Source organism: Daphnia magna, linkage group LG4 (assembly GCF_020631705.1).
Source record: "Daphnia magna isolate NIES linkage group LG4, ASM2063170v1.1, whole genome shotgun sequence".
NCBI lineage: Eukaryota > Metazoa > Arthropoda > Branchiopoda > Diplostraca > Daphniidae > Daphnia > Daphnia magna.
Window position 1 is genome coordinate 1,681,334 of NC_059185.1, and position 15,613 is coordinate 1,696,946.

At 41.9% G+C, this 15,613-nt stretch overlaps 4 protein-coding genes across 7 annotated transcripts; 2 read left to right on the plus strand and 2 right to left on the minus strand.

The window, feature by feature from the left end:
* Positions 1-60: 60 nt before the first annotated feature.
* On the minus strand, positions 61-2,038 carry LOC116921236 (toll-interacting protein B). The gene is made up of 6 exons (XM_032927502.2): positions 1,839-2,038; positions 1,337-1,519; positions 1,142-1,275; positions 877-1,078; positions 547-810; positions 61-473 (listed from the first exon to the last, which is right to left on the minus strand). The coding sequence occupies exons 1-6, from the start codon at positions 1,905-1,907 to the stop codon at positions 348-350; spliced, it is 978 nt and encodes a 325-aa protein (XP_032783393.2). The 5' UTR covers positions 1,908-2,038; the 3' UTR covers positions 61-347.
* A 32-nt stretch (positions 2,039-2,070) lies between these two features.
* Positions 2,071-5,272, plus strand: LOC116921233 (ubiquitin-like modifier-activating enzyme ATG7). Its single transcript, XM_032927498.2, has 10 exons — positions 2,071-2,353; positions 2,412-2,613; positions 2,671-2,787; positions 2,844-3,425; positions 3,489-3,647; positions 3,717-3,899; positions 4,014-4,190; positions 4,263-4,378; positions 4,497-4,812; positions 4,887-5,272. Exons 1-10 carry the CDS (start codon positions 2,145-2,147, stop codon positions 4,926-4,928), a joined length of 2,103 nt encoding a protein of 700 aa, XP_032783389.1. The 5' UTR covers positions 2,071-2,144; the 3' UTR covers positions 4,929-5,272.
* On the minus strand, positions 4,957-12,183 carry LOC116921237 (transcription cofactor vestigial-like protein 4). Of its 3 annotated transcripts, XM_032927503.2 has the most exons (6): positions 7,959-8,655; positions 7,725-7,872; positions 7,517-7,657; positions 7,272-7,447; positions 5,672-5,854; positions 4,957-5,581 (listed from the first exon to the last, which is right to left on the minus strand). In XM_032927503.2, the coding sequence occupies exons 1-6, from the start codon at positions 8,068-8,070 to the stop codon at positions 5,439-5,441; spliced, it is 903 nt and encodes a 300-aa protein (XP_032783394.2). In that variant the 5' UTR covers positions 8,071-8,655; the 3' UTR covers positions 4,957-5,438. The 3 variants fall into 3 exon arrangements, with proteins under 3 accessions (XP_032783394.2, XP_045029095.1, XP_045029094.1); XM_045173160.1 differs by lacking the exon at positions 7,959-8,655 and adding an exon at positions 11,257-12,183 and having other exon boundaries at positions 7,272-7,657; XM_045173159.1 differs by having other exon boundaries at positions 7,272-7,657; positions 7,959-8,654.
* An 816-nt stretch (positions 12,184-12,999) lies between these two features.
* Positions 13,000-14,728, plus strand: LOC123471555 (5'-nucleotidase domain-containing protein 1-like). 2 transcript variants are annotated; one of them, XM_045173152.1, is made up of 5 exons: positions 13,000-13,143; positions 13,206-13,250; positions 13,304-13,749; positions 13,805-13,966; positions 14,033-14,728. In XM_045173152.1, exons 1-5 carry the CDS (start codon positions 13,081-13,083, stop codon positions 14,616-14,618), a joined length of 1,302 nt encoding a protein of 433 aa, XP_045029087.1. In that variant the 5' UTR covers positions 13,000-13,080; the 3' UTR covers positions 14,619-14,728. The 2 variants fall into 2 exon arrangements, with proteins under 2 accessions (XP_045029087.1, XP_045029086.1); XM_045173151.1 differs by having other exon boundaries at positions 13,805-14,728.
* The last annotated feature ends 885 nt before the right edge of the window (positions 14,729-15,613 follow it).

Below are 15,613 nucleotides of genomic sequence, written 5' to 3' on the forward strand. Positions count from 1 at the left end.
AAAATATCACGATAAAATTAATTTAATCCTTATCGGTTTGCTAGTGAAAGTAGTGAAGGGAAAGTTATGCAACATATATATTTTTCACGAATTGTCGTCACAACGGCAATTTAGTAGGAATTAGAAATCTAGGTTGGAAGAAATACGATGTGATAATACACAGCAATTTTCTGGAATAGGTTTTACTCTGATAAATGACTAGCGATTGTGTAAAGCTTAAAGTAAAAAGTTTTCTCTGTAATCTGCTATCAATAAATTTTAAAAAGCTCTTCAACACCAAAAAGAATTTGACAAAACACAACTGAACTAAATACTTAACCTTCACCCATCCTTGGCCAGAAATTTGTTCACTGATCAGAAATCTGCAGAAGGCTGTCGACAACGGCTTCACGGCGACCGTCACACGCATCAATGACACTCTGAATTACTTGAGGATCAATGGTCGGAAACATGCTCATGATTTCTTTGATTTCCTACAGTAGACGATAATCAAAATGGAGAGTAAAACTTTGAGATTAAAACAATCTGAAGGCTGTAACTATTTACCTCTTGTGTAAGCGGTTTGGGGCGTGAAACCATGGGAGGATGCCCCTGGGAAGCTACCATGCCAGTTGCTGGATTGGTAGAATTAGTATAAACGGGAACGCGTACACAGGAAGGACCATAGGCAGGCATGACCATCATGGGTGCAGCTATCGGTGTTTGGGCAATCGGGATGACAGTTGAATTCACAACCGGATACCCACCGTAGGCAGGAGCCATGGCGAATCCCATAGCTCCCGGCGCAATGAACTGCGGCGCAGCAATTGGCTGTAGGAAACGAAAAAAAAAAAAGGGTCATAAAACAACTTAAGGAAAGGATAAACGAGATTTTACCAAAAGTGTAAATAATATATGAATGGAGCCTTCTTTATTTTCGCCTTGTTTGCCGCTCAGTTGTAGCCACTGGTCAACGGATTCTCCACGGAAAATGGCTTCGGGAATTGGAATCTGGCCGTAAGCAATCAATTCGTCCATTGTTAATGCGCATTCATCATAAACTTCGATACTGATGCTTTTCACTCCTGTTGGCAGATAACTATAGCCACAGTTGGATATAATAAGGCTCGTTCAATGATATAAGAAAACTTCAGGTCCTTACGATTGGATACGCTTATTCCAACGAGGAGTCCTTCCTCCACTGGGGCATGCGGGAGTTTCATAGATTGTGTGACCAATCCGTACGCGGACATAAGGATCCATGCGAGTTACTCCATAGTTCTTCACAAAAGAAGCCTGGAAAGACAGAAATATTAAAGAAATCTAGCTCATATTCAACAAAAAGACATTTTTTCACCTCAACTATAGTTATGATCAACTGGCCAGCATAACTTTGATTGATATATTGAATATTGGCACTCCGCTGCTGTTGGTGTATTTGAATGGCCAACTCTCTATCAATACTTTCTTGTTTAGATGGGCTACTACCCATGAGACTGTCAGGTTTCAAAAAGTCATCAGGTAGGTTTCCAAGGACCACCTTTATTTTAAGAATAATGATTCGAAAGATCTGTGTTAAGTAAAACCCATCAGATATTCTTAGACGCCAAAATTTGGTAATCCAAAATCTTTTGATTGAACTACTCATTTGTTTACTTTTCTCTGCAATCATCAAATAATAAACAGAAAGGCAAAACACGTTTGATTTTCTTTACTGGAAAGAGAATTATTATAAGCTACATGATTATGTTCTGCAAAGGGATGAGTTTGAGATAAGGATTAGTCACGACAATTCAATTGTAGTTACGCAAGGGCTATACTTTCTAGACAGCAACTGCAAATGAGTTAAGTACGGTTACCGCACGTTGACGATATTTGCTTTCTCCGCCTCGAGAACTTGATGGAACTCCTGGACCAGCACCAGCCATTTTTTCAATGCAATTTGAAAACTAAATCCAATCTTCTGTCAACGTCTTTTGACAACGAAATGCAGAGTTCTCTTTGGAGAGTTGTGTCGAGCTGTGTCGAGTTGTGTCGTTTTTCAGGATGAATAAAATGTTGCAATCGGCATATTTTACCGTTAGATGGCGTTGAACGATGACTTTTGACAAGTAAACAAAGCCGGATGTTAATTTTGACAACTTCGATTAGATACACCAAAAAAGATGACGTCGGAAGAAAGTGGAAAGATTCTGCAGTTTTTGCCATTCAGCTCTGTTATATCAAGCTCCTTTTGGCATAAGTTAACTCAGATGAAAATTGACGTTTACGCTTTGAGTGATGAACCAGTGGATATTACTGGGTACTATACCAATCAGTCCGCGTCATCGAGACTTCCAGCTTGTTTAAACGTTGATTACTCTTCCTTCGAAAAGTAAAAATAATTATTTTATGTTACAAGATGCTGATCAAATTTTACTGTTCTTCTATAGCCACCATGCATCTGTGGTGGGAAGAAATGGGATTCTCTGTCAAGGACTTCTGCAAAATACAAACACCTTTGAGGCTTTTAAGGATATAAACAAGCAAGCAGCCATTAATAAATGTGGTGAACAAATCTGGAATGATATATTGAGTGGAGCAGCACTATTGAACCCTAGTCTTCTAACCCGTTTTCTTCTGCTAACATTTGCGGTATCCTACTAAATATTACATAAGTTTGAAACACAACAACAGAAATTTTATCAGTAGGATCTAAAAAAGTATCAGTTTTACTACTGGTTTGCCTTTCCTACCCTGGTATTTCCTTCAAAAATCATCTTAGATGAAGAACCAAAAGAACTGGACAAAGTTTTAACAAAAGATGAGGTATTAAATCATCCTCTGAAATATACCCAGGCTGAATTGTTTTGTATCTCTTTTAGTTACATCAGCTACAGCAAGCTTATGATCAGTACAAAGCCACTTGTGGCCAGAGTGCTTTTCTGGTGGAGAAGAATCCTGATTTGGGTTTCAAATGCCATCCGTTGAAAGAATTGGCCAATCTTAAGGATACGACGTGGGTTGGATTCTGCGATCCGTCTTCTCTGCCTACCAATCCTGGGTGGCCACTACGGAATCTTCTAGCTTTGATAGCCTATCACCACAAAGAACGTCTTGCTGGCCTTTCCGTCCTGTGCTGGCGAGATGAGGTGCGTGACGGCCAACGCCGAATTGGCTCCAGTCTCTTAATAGAAATCAAAGATGTCGTCTATCCAACTGAGAATGAAACCAATCCCAAATGCCTCGGCTGGGAGAAGAACGAGCGAGGTAAACTTGGAGCGCGTATGGTGAATCTCAGCAATTCCATGGACCCCGAACGCTTGGCCAACTCAGCAGTTGATCTCAATCTGAAGTTGATGAAATGGCGTTTGTTACCAGAGCTGAATCTGGATATTGTCCAAAATACCAAATGCCTACTTCTTGGAGCTGGAACACTTGGCTGTTACGTTGCCAGAACGTTAATGGTAAAAAAGAAGTTTGAAATCTTAAACAACATAAGATAAACTCTATAGAAAATTTTTCACCAGGCATGGGGAGTCCGACATATCACATTTATCGATAACGGTCGAGTCTCTTATTCTAATCCAGTTCGCCAATCACTTTACACTTTCAAAGATTGCCTAAACGGAGGTCAACCCAAAGCAGAAAGCGCTGCTAATTGTTTGCGTGAAATCTTCCCAGGAATGGTTGGCTATCAGATTTTTGTTTCTCTCTCTCTTTTGATTGGCCATATTTGATTATTATTGTTTGAGTAGATCAGCCGCGGGATCGACTTACGCATTCCAATGCCGGGTCATTACGTCACGGATGCCGAAGAAATTGAGAAGGACGTCCAGCTGTTAGCGGACGCAATCAATGAACACGACGTCGTTTTCCTGCTGACTGACACGCGAGAAAGTCGTTGGCTGCCTTCCATGTTGTCGGCTTATCTCGGAAAGGTTTTTAGAAAAATCGAATTCCTATTTTCCCTTTTGTTTGTGTTTTTAAAATGACGTCAACTTCATTCATCTAAAACTTTGTTTGTTTGTTTTTCTTTTTCTTTATCTTTATAGCTGGTTATCAACGCTGCCTTGGGCTTCGACACGTATTTAGTTATGCGTCACGGACAAAGGGAGCCGTGGAATCCCGGTCAAGTTCAATCTGAAAAATCGAAAGGCGTCATGCGGGGAGCTCTGGTCGGTCGCCAGCTGGGTTGTTATTTCTGCAATGACGTTGTCGCCCCTGGCGATGTAAGTTTTGCAGGAGGAGGGTGTTCACTATCATGACGTTTTGACGTGGAATTCTTTTTATATCCGTTTCAGTCGACTAAAGATCGGACTCTTGATCAACAATGTACCGTCACACGACCCGGTATTTCTCTTATCGCCTCCGGATTGGCTGTCGAGTTGATGGTCTCCGTTCTCCAACATCCTGAAGGGTTCGTTGCATATCGACACCAGACATATTTCATTGGTGTGCTGTCTCGCACGCATCTCTTAAAAGATATTCGAGTAATAATATCCGTTTGTGTTTGTTTTTTCCCTCTCTCCCGCAAGGGGTAACGCATCCGCTGAGATTTCAACAGCCGCCATGACAACCGTCCAGCAGCACCAACAGGAACCGGACAATAAAGGAATTAGTGGTAGTCCACTGGGTGTTGTGCCTCATTCGATCCGAGGTTTTCTTCACAGACATCAGCAAGTGCTTCCGGCCACAGAAGCATTTTATAATTGCACTGCGTGTTCACCTCTCGTTATAAAACGCTACGCTGAAGAAGGGTACGCCTTCCTATCCGAAGTGTTTAATAATCCAGATTGTTTGGAACAAGTGTCGGGATTAGCGGATCTTCACAAGGATATCGCATCCATCGAGGTAAAGCAATAAAGCTGCCGTAAAAACAAAAAACATTTGACTGAAAATTAAATAATCTTATCGTTTACCAAAAGGACTGGGATTATCCGGAGGAGTCGGAGGAATCGAACGACTAGAAAAATAAAATCAGAGATTTAAACAATATGAAATTATTCACACATTGTATTCCTCGCTAGAACTGAATGTCATCACAATGTCGTAACGAGATGTCCAGGAAAATGTCTCTATCGAAATTAAATCGAAATTACAAGCCATAAAAAAGATAATTGATAGGAATTCCAACAGAAAGAGGTGGAAAAAGATCCCGTATGGAAGGAAAATCTTTTTTCACGCAAGACACACAAAATTCACGCACACACAAAAACGTAAATTGAAATTACCACATCAAGTTTTAAATTTAGTAAAAAAAAAAAAAAAAGGAAATAAACTGCAAAAAAATCTAATAAATAATCAAATGGAACTGCTTTCGATTAATTAGTTATTCTTACTTTTTTTTTCTTTGCTAATTAACACACCCACACACGTTGAAATTCTCTCTCTCTCTACCGTTTAAATATGTTTCGTGATCCATCGATTGTGGAAATTGGTAGAAGTCTTTTATTTTTTTTTTTTTGTTCTACTGCTCCTCAAGTGAGAAGAAGTCCTTGTCGCTGGGATGATGATGGTAAGGGAGAGCCTGGCTGGGAGTCGGTGCTGGCCTCCTTTTCCTTGGTTTCACTCTGCAATTTGAGCCAAGTTTCTCCAAGGGCTTTGGCGAAATGATCATCCACTATTGTTTTTGTTTTTTTGTTATGTTTAAAAAAAAAAAAACGACATATGAGACAGGAGAAAAAATAAATAAATAAAATTCTTAATATACCAGAGAGTCCGGTGACATTGACAGTGGACGGCATTTTGTTGGCCGCTCCTCCATCCCGCGACGATGAGTCATTCGTATTTGTTGAATTGGAGGTAGACGATGGCGACGACGACGCAAACAAATGAGTGTAACGTTCGCCCAGCGAGCGCCGGAAATGTTCGTCAATCACCGGATCGCACATACCTATTAAAAAGAAATGAATATCGTTTTTAAAAAACTATTATATCAGTCATGCTTCGTCGTGAACTGAATGTCAACGAACTGAAAAAAAAAAGGGACTATAAAAATGGTGGCCTTCGGACAACAACAATAACAACAACACAACTTTTTTTTTCTATCTCTCTCTGTCTCTCTACATCTATTTCTTTCTCCCTCCAAAAAGGTGTTGATGATTATCGATAGTCAAGCGTATACACACAGCTGGCTGACGGGTCCGTCTAAACGGAGCAGTCCCCCTGAAGATGGGAGCCAAAAGAAGGCACCCCATGAATGAAACCTTCCTTCTCCACATACACACAAAGGGGGAGAGACCAAATAGGAGAAGAAGAAAAAAAAAGACGACCTTCATTGCTTCCAGCGGTTCGATTCCGTTTTCGACCGAGTTTTTATCAAAGTTTTCCTCTTTGGTTGCTTTTTTCATCTCAACTATTGTTGTACGGCATAGTAATACATTTCCCTCTTTTTTTTTTTTTAAGTAAGAAAAAGGGTAGGATTTCTTAGACCTTACCTGTATGCTATTCCTCCACCCCATCAACACTTTCCGAAAGGTAAAAAAAAAAAAAAAAAAGAGGAAGAATATATCGATCGGCCTTGAGGGGATGATGTCGGGGTGTTCTTTTCTCGCTCTGCAACGCTGAAATGGTAAACAGCCGCGCGGGACTTTTGACCCCTTTTAAGAGAAAAGGGGGAAAAAGAAGTCCGCACTCCACCTTTTTATTTTTTTTTTTTTTAAGGAAAAACTCCTCCCAATCAGCAATTAGCATTGGTTTGGAAAAAAAGGAAGGGCCAAACTTTTTTGTTTCCCTTTTCTGCACTTGTATTGTTTCTTCATCTTTGAAAGACTCCGTGCTCTCTAGCTTCGATATAGTAAGTTACGGATACACTAAATAATGTGCGACCATGCGCAATGATCCGAAGAGGATTCACACAAAGGAGGAAAGAAAATTGGACGGTGTGCACATCTATCTTCTTCCTACAGCTGGGGCATACACGCGGGGTAGGTAACACACATTGTCTTCGTGATTCCCCCCACCAACCACCCCATGGGTCCACCTGTATGACCTCGCCCGAGGCATAGCCTCTTTTTTTTTTTTTTTTTTTTTTTAATACATACACACCTTCCTCCTCCTCTTCTTTTCCCCAAGTGGCGCCACTGAACTAGAGGAAAGACAGAGGGGGGAAAAGAATATCTTGAAACCGTCTGTGCCCGCGCCCTACTCCTCCTTCCCATCTCTTCTTCCAGGTAATTAAAAGTTTCACCTTCCGAGACGAGCTTTTCCTCACCCCTCCCTCCCTCCCTACCATATATCGCCATAGAAAGGAAAAAAAGAAAGAGCCTCTTCTTTTGTTTCAACAAAGGACAAGAGACTAAAGTACAAACCTGAGGAAATGATTTCGCGGCGTTGAGGAGGAAGTCTAGTCTCTCCGTCAGCTGCTGGACGGGAACGGGGAGGAGGAGATGATGATCCATTGGCTGTTATTGTCCTCGACTGGGAAGCCGACGAGCTCGTACTGCCGCACGGACTTGGGCAGCTGGGAGCCGGACTGGATCTTAAACTGGAAGCGCAAGTAATGACCGATGGACGAGGTCCTGAAGCACTTCCGTAATCCGGAGGACTTGGATACCTCAAAGGATAAGATGGTGGGATTCCGACGCCAGATGACGATCCAGCTGCCGGATAAGGTGGAGGTGAAGCTCGACGTCCGGTGCTCATATCCAATGGTCTGTCCACTTCATCCGCCGATTCCATCGCGACTGGAACTCTCCTTTAAAAAAGAACAAATGGATACAGATAATGTCAAAGCAATATTTAGATCATTTTGGCATATTTACTCTTTGCGAGCCCTAGCGGCAGTAGAAAGCAATTCGTGGTGGCGTTCATGACGTCGTCGTTCTTTCTTCGTTCGCGTCGGCAGCTCTTTGCTGCTACCACCCCCTTCATTATCAGCACCGGCTCGATTCGTTGTCAAATCACGATCATCTAATCCATGAAATTAAAAGTTAATGATAACTGATAATCAGTTTGCTAGGGGGGACCTAGGAAGGTAAATATATTTAGTCGACTACCATCACTGTCAGACCACGGTTGCCACAAGGGCTTTGGTCTGACTGGTGCAGCATTGGGGGGTTCATGAGGAGGAGGGACTCTCTGTTGACTGGGCTCGTGGTGGCTGGCCATCGGCCCGCCGTTCGCCCAGCAAAACAACACAATTGAATCTGATGTATCACTACGATCCCAAAAAGGAATAAACGAGATGAATGGGACTCGAATTGAGTTGTAAAATGAAAATGTGAGGCCACTTTAAACGAGGAAAACAATCCTGCGAAAAGTCACGCATTGAAATCGTCACGGTTTAAAATTGAATGCTATTGGTGTTGTTGCACACAATCTTTGTTATTTGCTTTGTTTAGAGAGTCCACGTCATGTCACACAAGAGGCAGACAATAAACTTGTCCAACACATGAATAAACCGTTAAGCGAAAAATAAATCCAATTCGAAAATGGCTTCGAAAAAGTGCGTCAGGTGCACCAAAACATAGGAACAAAAGACACACAGGAGGCAGTTGCACAGAAGCCACTCGTATAGTTTTCCGGGTCAAGTAGAATGCGTGTAAGCGACGTCACGACTACAAACACAGAGAATAACACACTACACTGAACGATGAGGAGGTTAAGGTGTAAGAGAAGAGAGGAAAAGGCGCGGGCCGTCTCACAAGGCGCCGCATCTCGAATGCCTGCGTTTTCGATAGTGGGGCAGCACGAAATGCAGAAGGAAAAAAAAAAAAGAAAAGAAGAATCCAAAACGTAGACACTAGCGCCACCGCTTGCATGAAAGCTTTCGGAGAAGAAACACAAACCACGCGGTTGGCACACCACAGGTACGCCACCTGTCCTCCTCCCCCTTTCTTTCTCTTTTTCTTCCCTCTCCCCTCTTCTCTCCCCCTACTCCACTCATTTTTTTCGAAGGTGGTAGAGAAAAAAAAAATGATGATAATAATAATGCGAACGAAAATAGGTTTTCAAGTTCTTCCCGTTTTCTGTCTGTGGAAATGATTAAAAAAAGAAATTCAACTCGATGATTTCGAGCAAAGTTGATTGTTTCAAGCTAGGACTACTAATCTAGCGTTAATTGTTAGCTTTTCATCAGTCATTCGAAGGCCACGTGATTGTGTGGTTCAACAGGTGGCTGCCGGCCGAATCGACGTAACGACCATTATGCCGTTGAATTTCTTTGTCAGTTTCCCATCTTTCTTTTTCTCCAAATTACGTTTTCTTTCGTTTCTGACTCATCCGAAATTAGCTTTCCGAGAAAAAAAAAAAGAGAATAACCTCATGACGCAGGAAATGACAACAGTAGCAAAACTAAAAAAACTGTTGTAAGCCGACTTCTTTTCTGTGGTCGTTTTCTGTTTAAAGCGAAACGTTTCCACGAGAAACCACATCACGAAATCGTCCACAAAGAAAAGGCATTTCCTTTTTGGAAAAGAAAAAAAAAAAGTAATTGATTTCTTTTGAAATGTGTCTCATATCAGTGTGTGGCTTGAGGTCTACCATTCGTCTTTTTCACTTAATTTTGAAAAATATCTAGACCTAATATCAGTGTCGGTGAGTTCCCCTAAACCTTTCGAAGGATTCTTCTTCTTTTATCTGTTAGCTTGACGTCATCAGAAAGACGAGGGGGGATAACAAAATGTCTGCCTGTATTCTACTGCTTGTTCGACTACGTATACTACTGTGTTATACCTTATTCATCTTATTCGTCACAAAAGACTTCCTTTCTTTCTCACACGCTTTCCGTTCCCCCGTCTCGGTGAGTAATCGACCACCGTCAAAGCCTCGGGTCGACGCCATTAATCACGTGGAAGCCATTTTCAACGTATTTTTTCTTTTTTGGGTTTGTTTTCAATGAGTACTGCCATCTAGTGGTCAGTGAATAGAATAGGTAAATTTTCGCCATCTTGCGGCCGAGAAAGAAACTTGTGAAACCCAGGCGGTTATTTTGAATCGTTTTCTCTTTTTGTGTTCCCCTTACAAAAATTGCTGTTTTATCGTGCGTGAAAAGGGGACTGCAGTAATGCCTACTCCCAAGCGGTGGCATAAAATCTGGAATGTGCATAGTAATCCTCCTGTTATAGCTTCACGCTAGAAAGCGACGAAGTCAAACGGTGCCAACGTCAAGAAATAAAGAAACAAAGAAAAAAAGAAAAAGAAAAGCTACTTGTTTAGGGGGCCCAGCATTCTTGTTCTGCTTACAAGTGACCTCAAAGGTCCTTGGAGATAATTCAATTAAACTTTCTTTCTTCCCCTACGTTTGAAAGGGACATTCGTTGGTGTAGGAGACTAAGGAACGAGGGGAATAAGAGGAGGAAACGGAAACTGGGATTCATTAAATAAATGTAAGATGAAACCGGATCGCTCCATACGAGGACAAAAAACAAATTTACACGCGAATGGTAGTTTGTTAGAGAGGGGGGGAGAATGCTGTTATAAAAGTGCGGCATGGATGCCTCATCCGGCCGGCTGTTTCTCTCTCAACAGCTTTTTCCGTTCACAATTGGTGTAAAGGAAAAGATATCCCGTATTCTATGGTAGTGCGCATGCGTATAGCCAGCGTGGGACTTTTTAATAGTCTCTAAATAGTCGTCAACATATGGATAGGCGGGCAGATGGGCAAGTACACAAGGACGGCAGTGGGGGGCTCTGCTGTGATGAAGGCTATAGGATACGTAGAGGGGGAAAACCGAAGGGGACAGTGGAAACAAAAAGGGGAGCATAAAAACTGGGCCGGTCGATATTTTCGTAAGTAACCAGCAGCTGGGCCACTACCCCCTACAGCCTTACGATCCAGACGGATGCAGTCGACATATAAAATAAAAAAAAGGGGGCACTGAGGAAAAAACAGAAAAAAAGAACAGGGGAAAATCTTGTTATGTATCACAAAATTTGTGATTTGAAACGTTGTTTGATAGTATAACGCCATCGCATTCCTTAGTACTACACACTCGGTGTTGAAGTGTGTGTGGTGTGTTGAAAAACGAAAAAAAAATGACTTTCTTTATGGCTGAAGGGCACGGAACGCGCACCACCAATCCCAATAACATTGACATTCCTGACATTTTGTTCCGCCGTGAGCGCGGAACAAAAAAAAAAAGAAAGAAAGAAAGAAGAACTTCTCTCCACAGAGTGAAAAAGAGATCTTTTCTTTTTCGTTGGGAGGGTAGTACCTGGTTCGACTGCATTCCAATCATCAAACTCGATTGAAAAATTAAGCGATTGCGTCGACTCCCATCGGGAGAAAGAATAACAACGAAATACATCGATTGGATTCGAAGACAACCGTTTAGTATTAATTAAAATGTTTACCTTTCTGTTTAGATGATCTATGAAGTTGGTCGTGAATAAGCGTCGCCGCTCTTGATAGCACATCCAACGGCGTCTCCATAACGTCGTCGACTGTTGTATGGGGCGTCTAAAAATTTCGGGGGTACTCACGACGCGCGCGCAAACAGGGGGTCTCAATCGATTCTTTTTCCTCACAGTTACAACAACAACAACAACAAAATCAATGAAAGCACACACAGAGCACACACAAATGATCACGAGAAGCTGTTGTATAGACAGACTTAGAGTGTAATCTCTCCGACTAACTCGACAATCTGCACACGAATGAGAAAGTCAACTGTGTGTGGTGTAGTGTACTACACTCAGCTCAGGAATTCCACAGAGAGAGCCCTTTTGACTTAGTTTTTTTCTTTTTTTTTTTTTTTTGTCAGCTGGGAGCAGACAGCAGCACAGGAGAGTCGCCCGGCTAAAAGACAGAGAGGCTAAGAACCGGCCAGGAATTTTTTCTCATTTGGTACCGCCTTCTCTCCCCTCTTGGTGCATTTTCACACACACTTGTGACCACTCCCACTGTACACACGCTCCCGGGGTCTTTTTGCTTCTCTTGGGGGGGGGGGATAGATAGGGAAAAAAAAAAACAACAAAAATTAAACAGCTGATTGTGTGTTTGTGTCACGAAATAGTTGAGTCGACGTTACTGCCCTCTCTGATTCTCAAGGCACTAACAGAACAGCACACGAGACTCACGCATTCACACAGTACACAAAATATACTATGGACGCATTCCACAGTCGGCATGAATGCCGTGGTGTGGTTCACTTAAAAAGGAATCTTTACTAACTCAGCTGAAGGGTTTTTCTTTTTTAAAGGCCGAAGATAAAGATGATCGATCAACGCCCACTTCTTTTTGTTACCTCTTTAATAACTCTTTTTTTTTCTTTTCTTTCTCCATTTTCAATTTCTTACGGCTCAGTAGCGCCGTCTGCTACGTTTTACCTTTTCTGATGAGTATACTTGAACGCCATCACGCGGTTGGAATGTCAACACGTGACTCCCACTTTTTTCCTTGTCTACTTTTGTAACTGTTTCCCGATTGGTTGACGCTTTCGGCACGCTCCGCCTTCGCCATTTTTCCCAACAACTTTTTTTCTTTTCCTTAAAAAAGAAAAACGACATTCTTTCGCATCACACATCAGAAAACAGGCAGAGCCTCCCGTTATACTTTACTTGTTACTACACCACAGAGTTAGAGATCGTGAAAGAATCCCTTATTCGACTTGTGTCTGACAAGAAGGCCATACAGTTCACGCTTTCTCTCTTTCTCAACAACAACAAGGCTGGCCTTTTGTTGTGTATATCACGACATGGGTCACGATCATCTCCAACCCACCACCGCCGCATCAGAGCCAAGCCCGTGGGAATCACAAATACATACAATGAGCCAAAACCAAATTCAACATTCCTTTCGAAAAACCCCGAAATGAAAAATGAAACTCTAAACACAAGATTTACTATACTTTTTCGTTTTTTTTTTTTTCTCTTTAAACAAAACTCGTTGGTGCCGACCATCAGCTGATAGCGTCCCGTCATCTTGTTGATTGGAGTGGTTCCAGGAGATAAGCCAATGCTGATTCACTAACGAAAACAAAGCAAACAAACAAACAAAACAAAAAAAAGCTAACATCACAACCAAATATTTTGGCACATCTGCGTCTTGTTCATCAACATCATACATGAACATAAGAACGGAGACGAAGAAAGTCAGTGCACATAAACAAGTGGATCAGAGCAGCAGCAGGTTGACATCAACAATTCAACATCCCACGCGTACAGCAAAAAAAAAAGATGGCGACTGTAGGCCGATCGATTTTCCGATTGCGTCACTACGACTGCGTCGGTTTTGACATGGTACAAACAATAATTCAAATTCAAATTTTTGCAAACTAGAGATTGATTCAACTGTTTTATAGGACCATACCTTATGTCGTTACAGACTCGGAGCAGTTTTCGAAATGGTATGCAATGGCCGTGAATTTCTCGTGTTCATTTGATAATTGATTCATTGCAGGAATATCAAGCTTTGGCAAAGTATTTGATCGAGCAAAAAGGATACGACGTTCGTCTTCGGAGACCTCTGGCGGAAGATGTTGACTTCTTGCACAAAGGTCTCGTCATGGATGTTGAATTGGGCAACTTTGTCAAGTTGTCAGCCAAGGGCCAAGTCCTACGAGCGAGTCATGGGACAAAGCCAATGACAACCGCCGAAATAACTAGCCAGTATGGTCCGCTCCGTTCCAATGAATTTCTTAGGCAAATGGCAGCTGATCCTATCGAAGCTACTGAAGGACCACTTCATCGAAAATATCGGCCATTCAAAGATTACTTCGATCTACCAGCGGCCCTCATGTGTGCCCGCATCGTAGACCTGCTCGACTACACAAATGGTAATAAACCTCTAGAAAAGTACACCTTCTGGCGCGACGTCCTCTGTGGGCTGGTGGAAATGTTTAGCAGGTATTCTGTTTTTAATAATGTTAAATTAACTTCAATTCTAATTATTTTATGGAAGGGATAATTTGAAGTTGAACATTGGAGGTTATTACCCTAAAATCAAACGCCATCCGGAATTGTATTTGCAGCCGTGCGGAGAACGACTCAAAAAATGGCTGACAGAGTTGAAGAAAGAAAAGGTCACTTTTCTCATCAGTGGTTCTGATCCGGAGTATGTCCAGTGGGTAGCCAGTTATTGCCTAGGAACTGACTGGCGTAATTATTTCGATTACATCGTTTGCGCTAGCAAGAAACCTGGATTCTTCAGCGGAGAAAGACCGTTCCAGCGATGGAATTACACGAATTCATCAGGTGTTGAAGACGAAGAAATGCAACTGGACGAAGTATTACCAGCCAATTCAAAGACGATTTACCTGCGAGGCAACTGGACTCAATTGAAATCTTCCATGTCTTGGTGCTGTGGTGTAGATCATCCGAAATTCCTCTTCTTTGGCGACCATCTCATACAGGACGTCCTGGCCGCTGATGTTAGTCGCTTGGATGTTGTGGCAATGGTGGAGGAACTAGCGGCAGAAAGCCATCCGCAAAAGGGTCCACCAATCGATGGACTGGCCTCTTACAAAAGGTGGGGCTCATTCTTCTACGATGGAGGTTTCACCGAAATCAATAATAGGCAGACGACTGTGGATCCTTTCGAAAAAATGAACACACTCTGGAGCAATTTGGTCAGAAAACATGCACGGCTCTGCGTAGCTTACATAGAAACAATCTCTGATTACCCTTCAAACCACGAATTTGTCACCATTCAAAATGGGCAGAACTCGGATAAATTCCTGGGATTTCTTCCCAGTCTTCCAACTTGTTTATTATAACATATTGTTGTACGTAATGTTTGTGTCGGAGTACCTGTCTGCCGTGCGTGTGAATCAATTCCTGTAGCGCAATCGAATGGAACGTGAATACAAACTCTTTTTTGAGCGTTTGTGCGTGTCCAGCAACTCAGCAGCCGTTTAAAGATGGACACGAAAAAAAAAAAAAAATCTTAAATTCATGCGATTATTTCTCTCTACTCTGCGGTCCATTTTTTCCGTTTCAAGAAAATTCCAGTGATAACGAGTCTCAGCTTTAGTCGAGTCGTGATTGAGACATCGTGATGAATTACTCATGCAACGATTGCTTTAAGCAGTTTTCTCCCAAGTAAGGCAATAATCCACGTCGTCATAAGAGCTCGGTTGATGGTTCTCTTTGGAATTTTTTCGACGTGACTCATTTCTCATTACATATCACAGATGGCGATAAGACCTACCGAAAAATACAAGAATTTTGCGTAGTTATTTGAGAAGCTCTGTACAAGGCAAACGCAAGTATAGTAAATTGTTGAACGGATAAACATTTAAAAAAAAATTACCTACCTGTCCAAAATAGAAGCAGAAGAACGCACTATTCGTCATGGCAGTTAAAGCTGTCGTGTAACATGTATCCCACTTTGAAAATCAAACTCCAGCTGGGAGGGTTAATGCTAGTTGTTTAGACTAGCAGTCTAGCACCGATTTCATATTGGTCAATTTTTCCGCAGGCCAATACTAAATACATATGACTGTTTCAGCAAAGAAGAACCAATTCTGTGATAAAGCGAAACGCCATGATAAAACAAAACATTGTACTTAGCGAAGACAGAAAGTTGCCGAAAACAATCTATATCAACTAGAGTAAAACATGGGAAGTGGTTTCCTCTATGGAGTTAATTTTTTGGTTACATTTTGTCAAAGACACCCGACTTATACCAGCTTCATGCGAACCATGCAAACTACTTCATTGTGGATACAGAACAAAATAACTAATTTAACTAAAAGGAGGTTACACGCCA

Coding starts and splice junctions, on each gene's coding strand:
- LOC116921236 (XM_032927502.2), bottom strand. CDS start 1,907: ATGGCTGGTGCTGGTCCAGGAGTTCCATCAAGTTCTCGAGGCGGAGAA. Junction 1,520..1,838: donor GCAAATATCGTCAACGTGCG/GTAACCGTACTT, acceptor CTTAAAATAAAG/GTGGTCCTTGGAAACCTACC. Junction 1,079..1,141: donor TGGAATAAGCGTATCCAATC/GTAAGGACCTGA, acceptor CTGTGGCTATAG/TTATCTGCCAACAGGAGTGA.
- LOC116921233 (XM_032927498.2), top strand. CDS start 2,145: ATGACGTCGGAAGAAAGTGGAAAGATTCTGCAGTTTTTGCCATTCAGC. Junction 2,614..2,670: donor TTCTTCTGCTAACATTTGCG/GTATCCTACTAA, acceptor TTTTATCAGTAG/GATCTAAAAAAGTATCAGTT. Junction 4,191..4,262: donor ACGTTGTCGCCCCTGGCGAT/GTAAGTTTTGCA, acceptor TATCCGTTTCAG/TCGACTAAAGATCGGACTCT.
- LOC116921237 (XM_045173159.1), bottom strand. CDS start 8,070: ATGGCCAGCCACCACGAGCCCAGTCAACAGAGAGTCCCTCCTCCTCAT. Junction 7,658..7,724: donor GCCGCTAGGGCTCGCAAAGA/GTAAATATGCCA, acceptor TCTTTTTTAAAG/GAGAGTTCCAGTCGCGATGG. Junction 5,582..5,671: donor CAATGTCACCGGACTCTCTG/GTATATTAAGAA, acceptor CAAAAACAATAG/TGGATGATCATTTCGCCAAA.
- LOC123471555 (XM_045173151.1), top strand. CDS start 13,081: ATGGCGACTGTAGGCCGATCGATTTTCCGATTGCGTCACTACGACTGC. Junction 13,144..13,205: donor ACTGCGTCGGTTTTGACATG/GTACAAACAATA, acceptor ACTGTTTTATAG/GACCATACCTTATGTCGTTA. Junction 13,251..13,303: donor TCGGAGCAGTTTTCGAAATG/GTATGCAATGGC, acceptor GATTCATTGCAG/GAATATCAAGCTTTGGCAAA.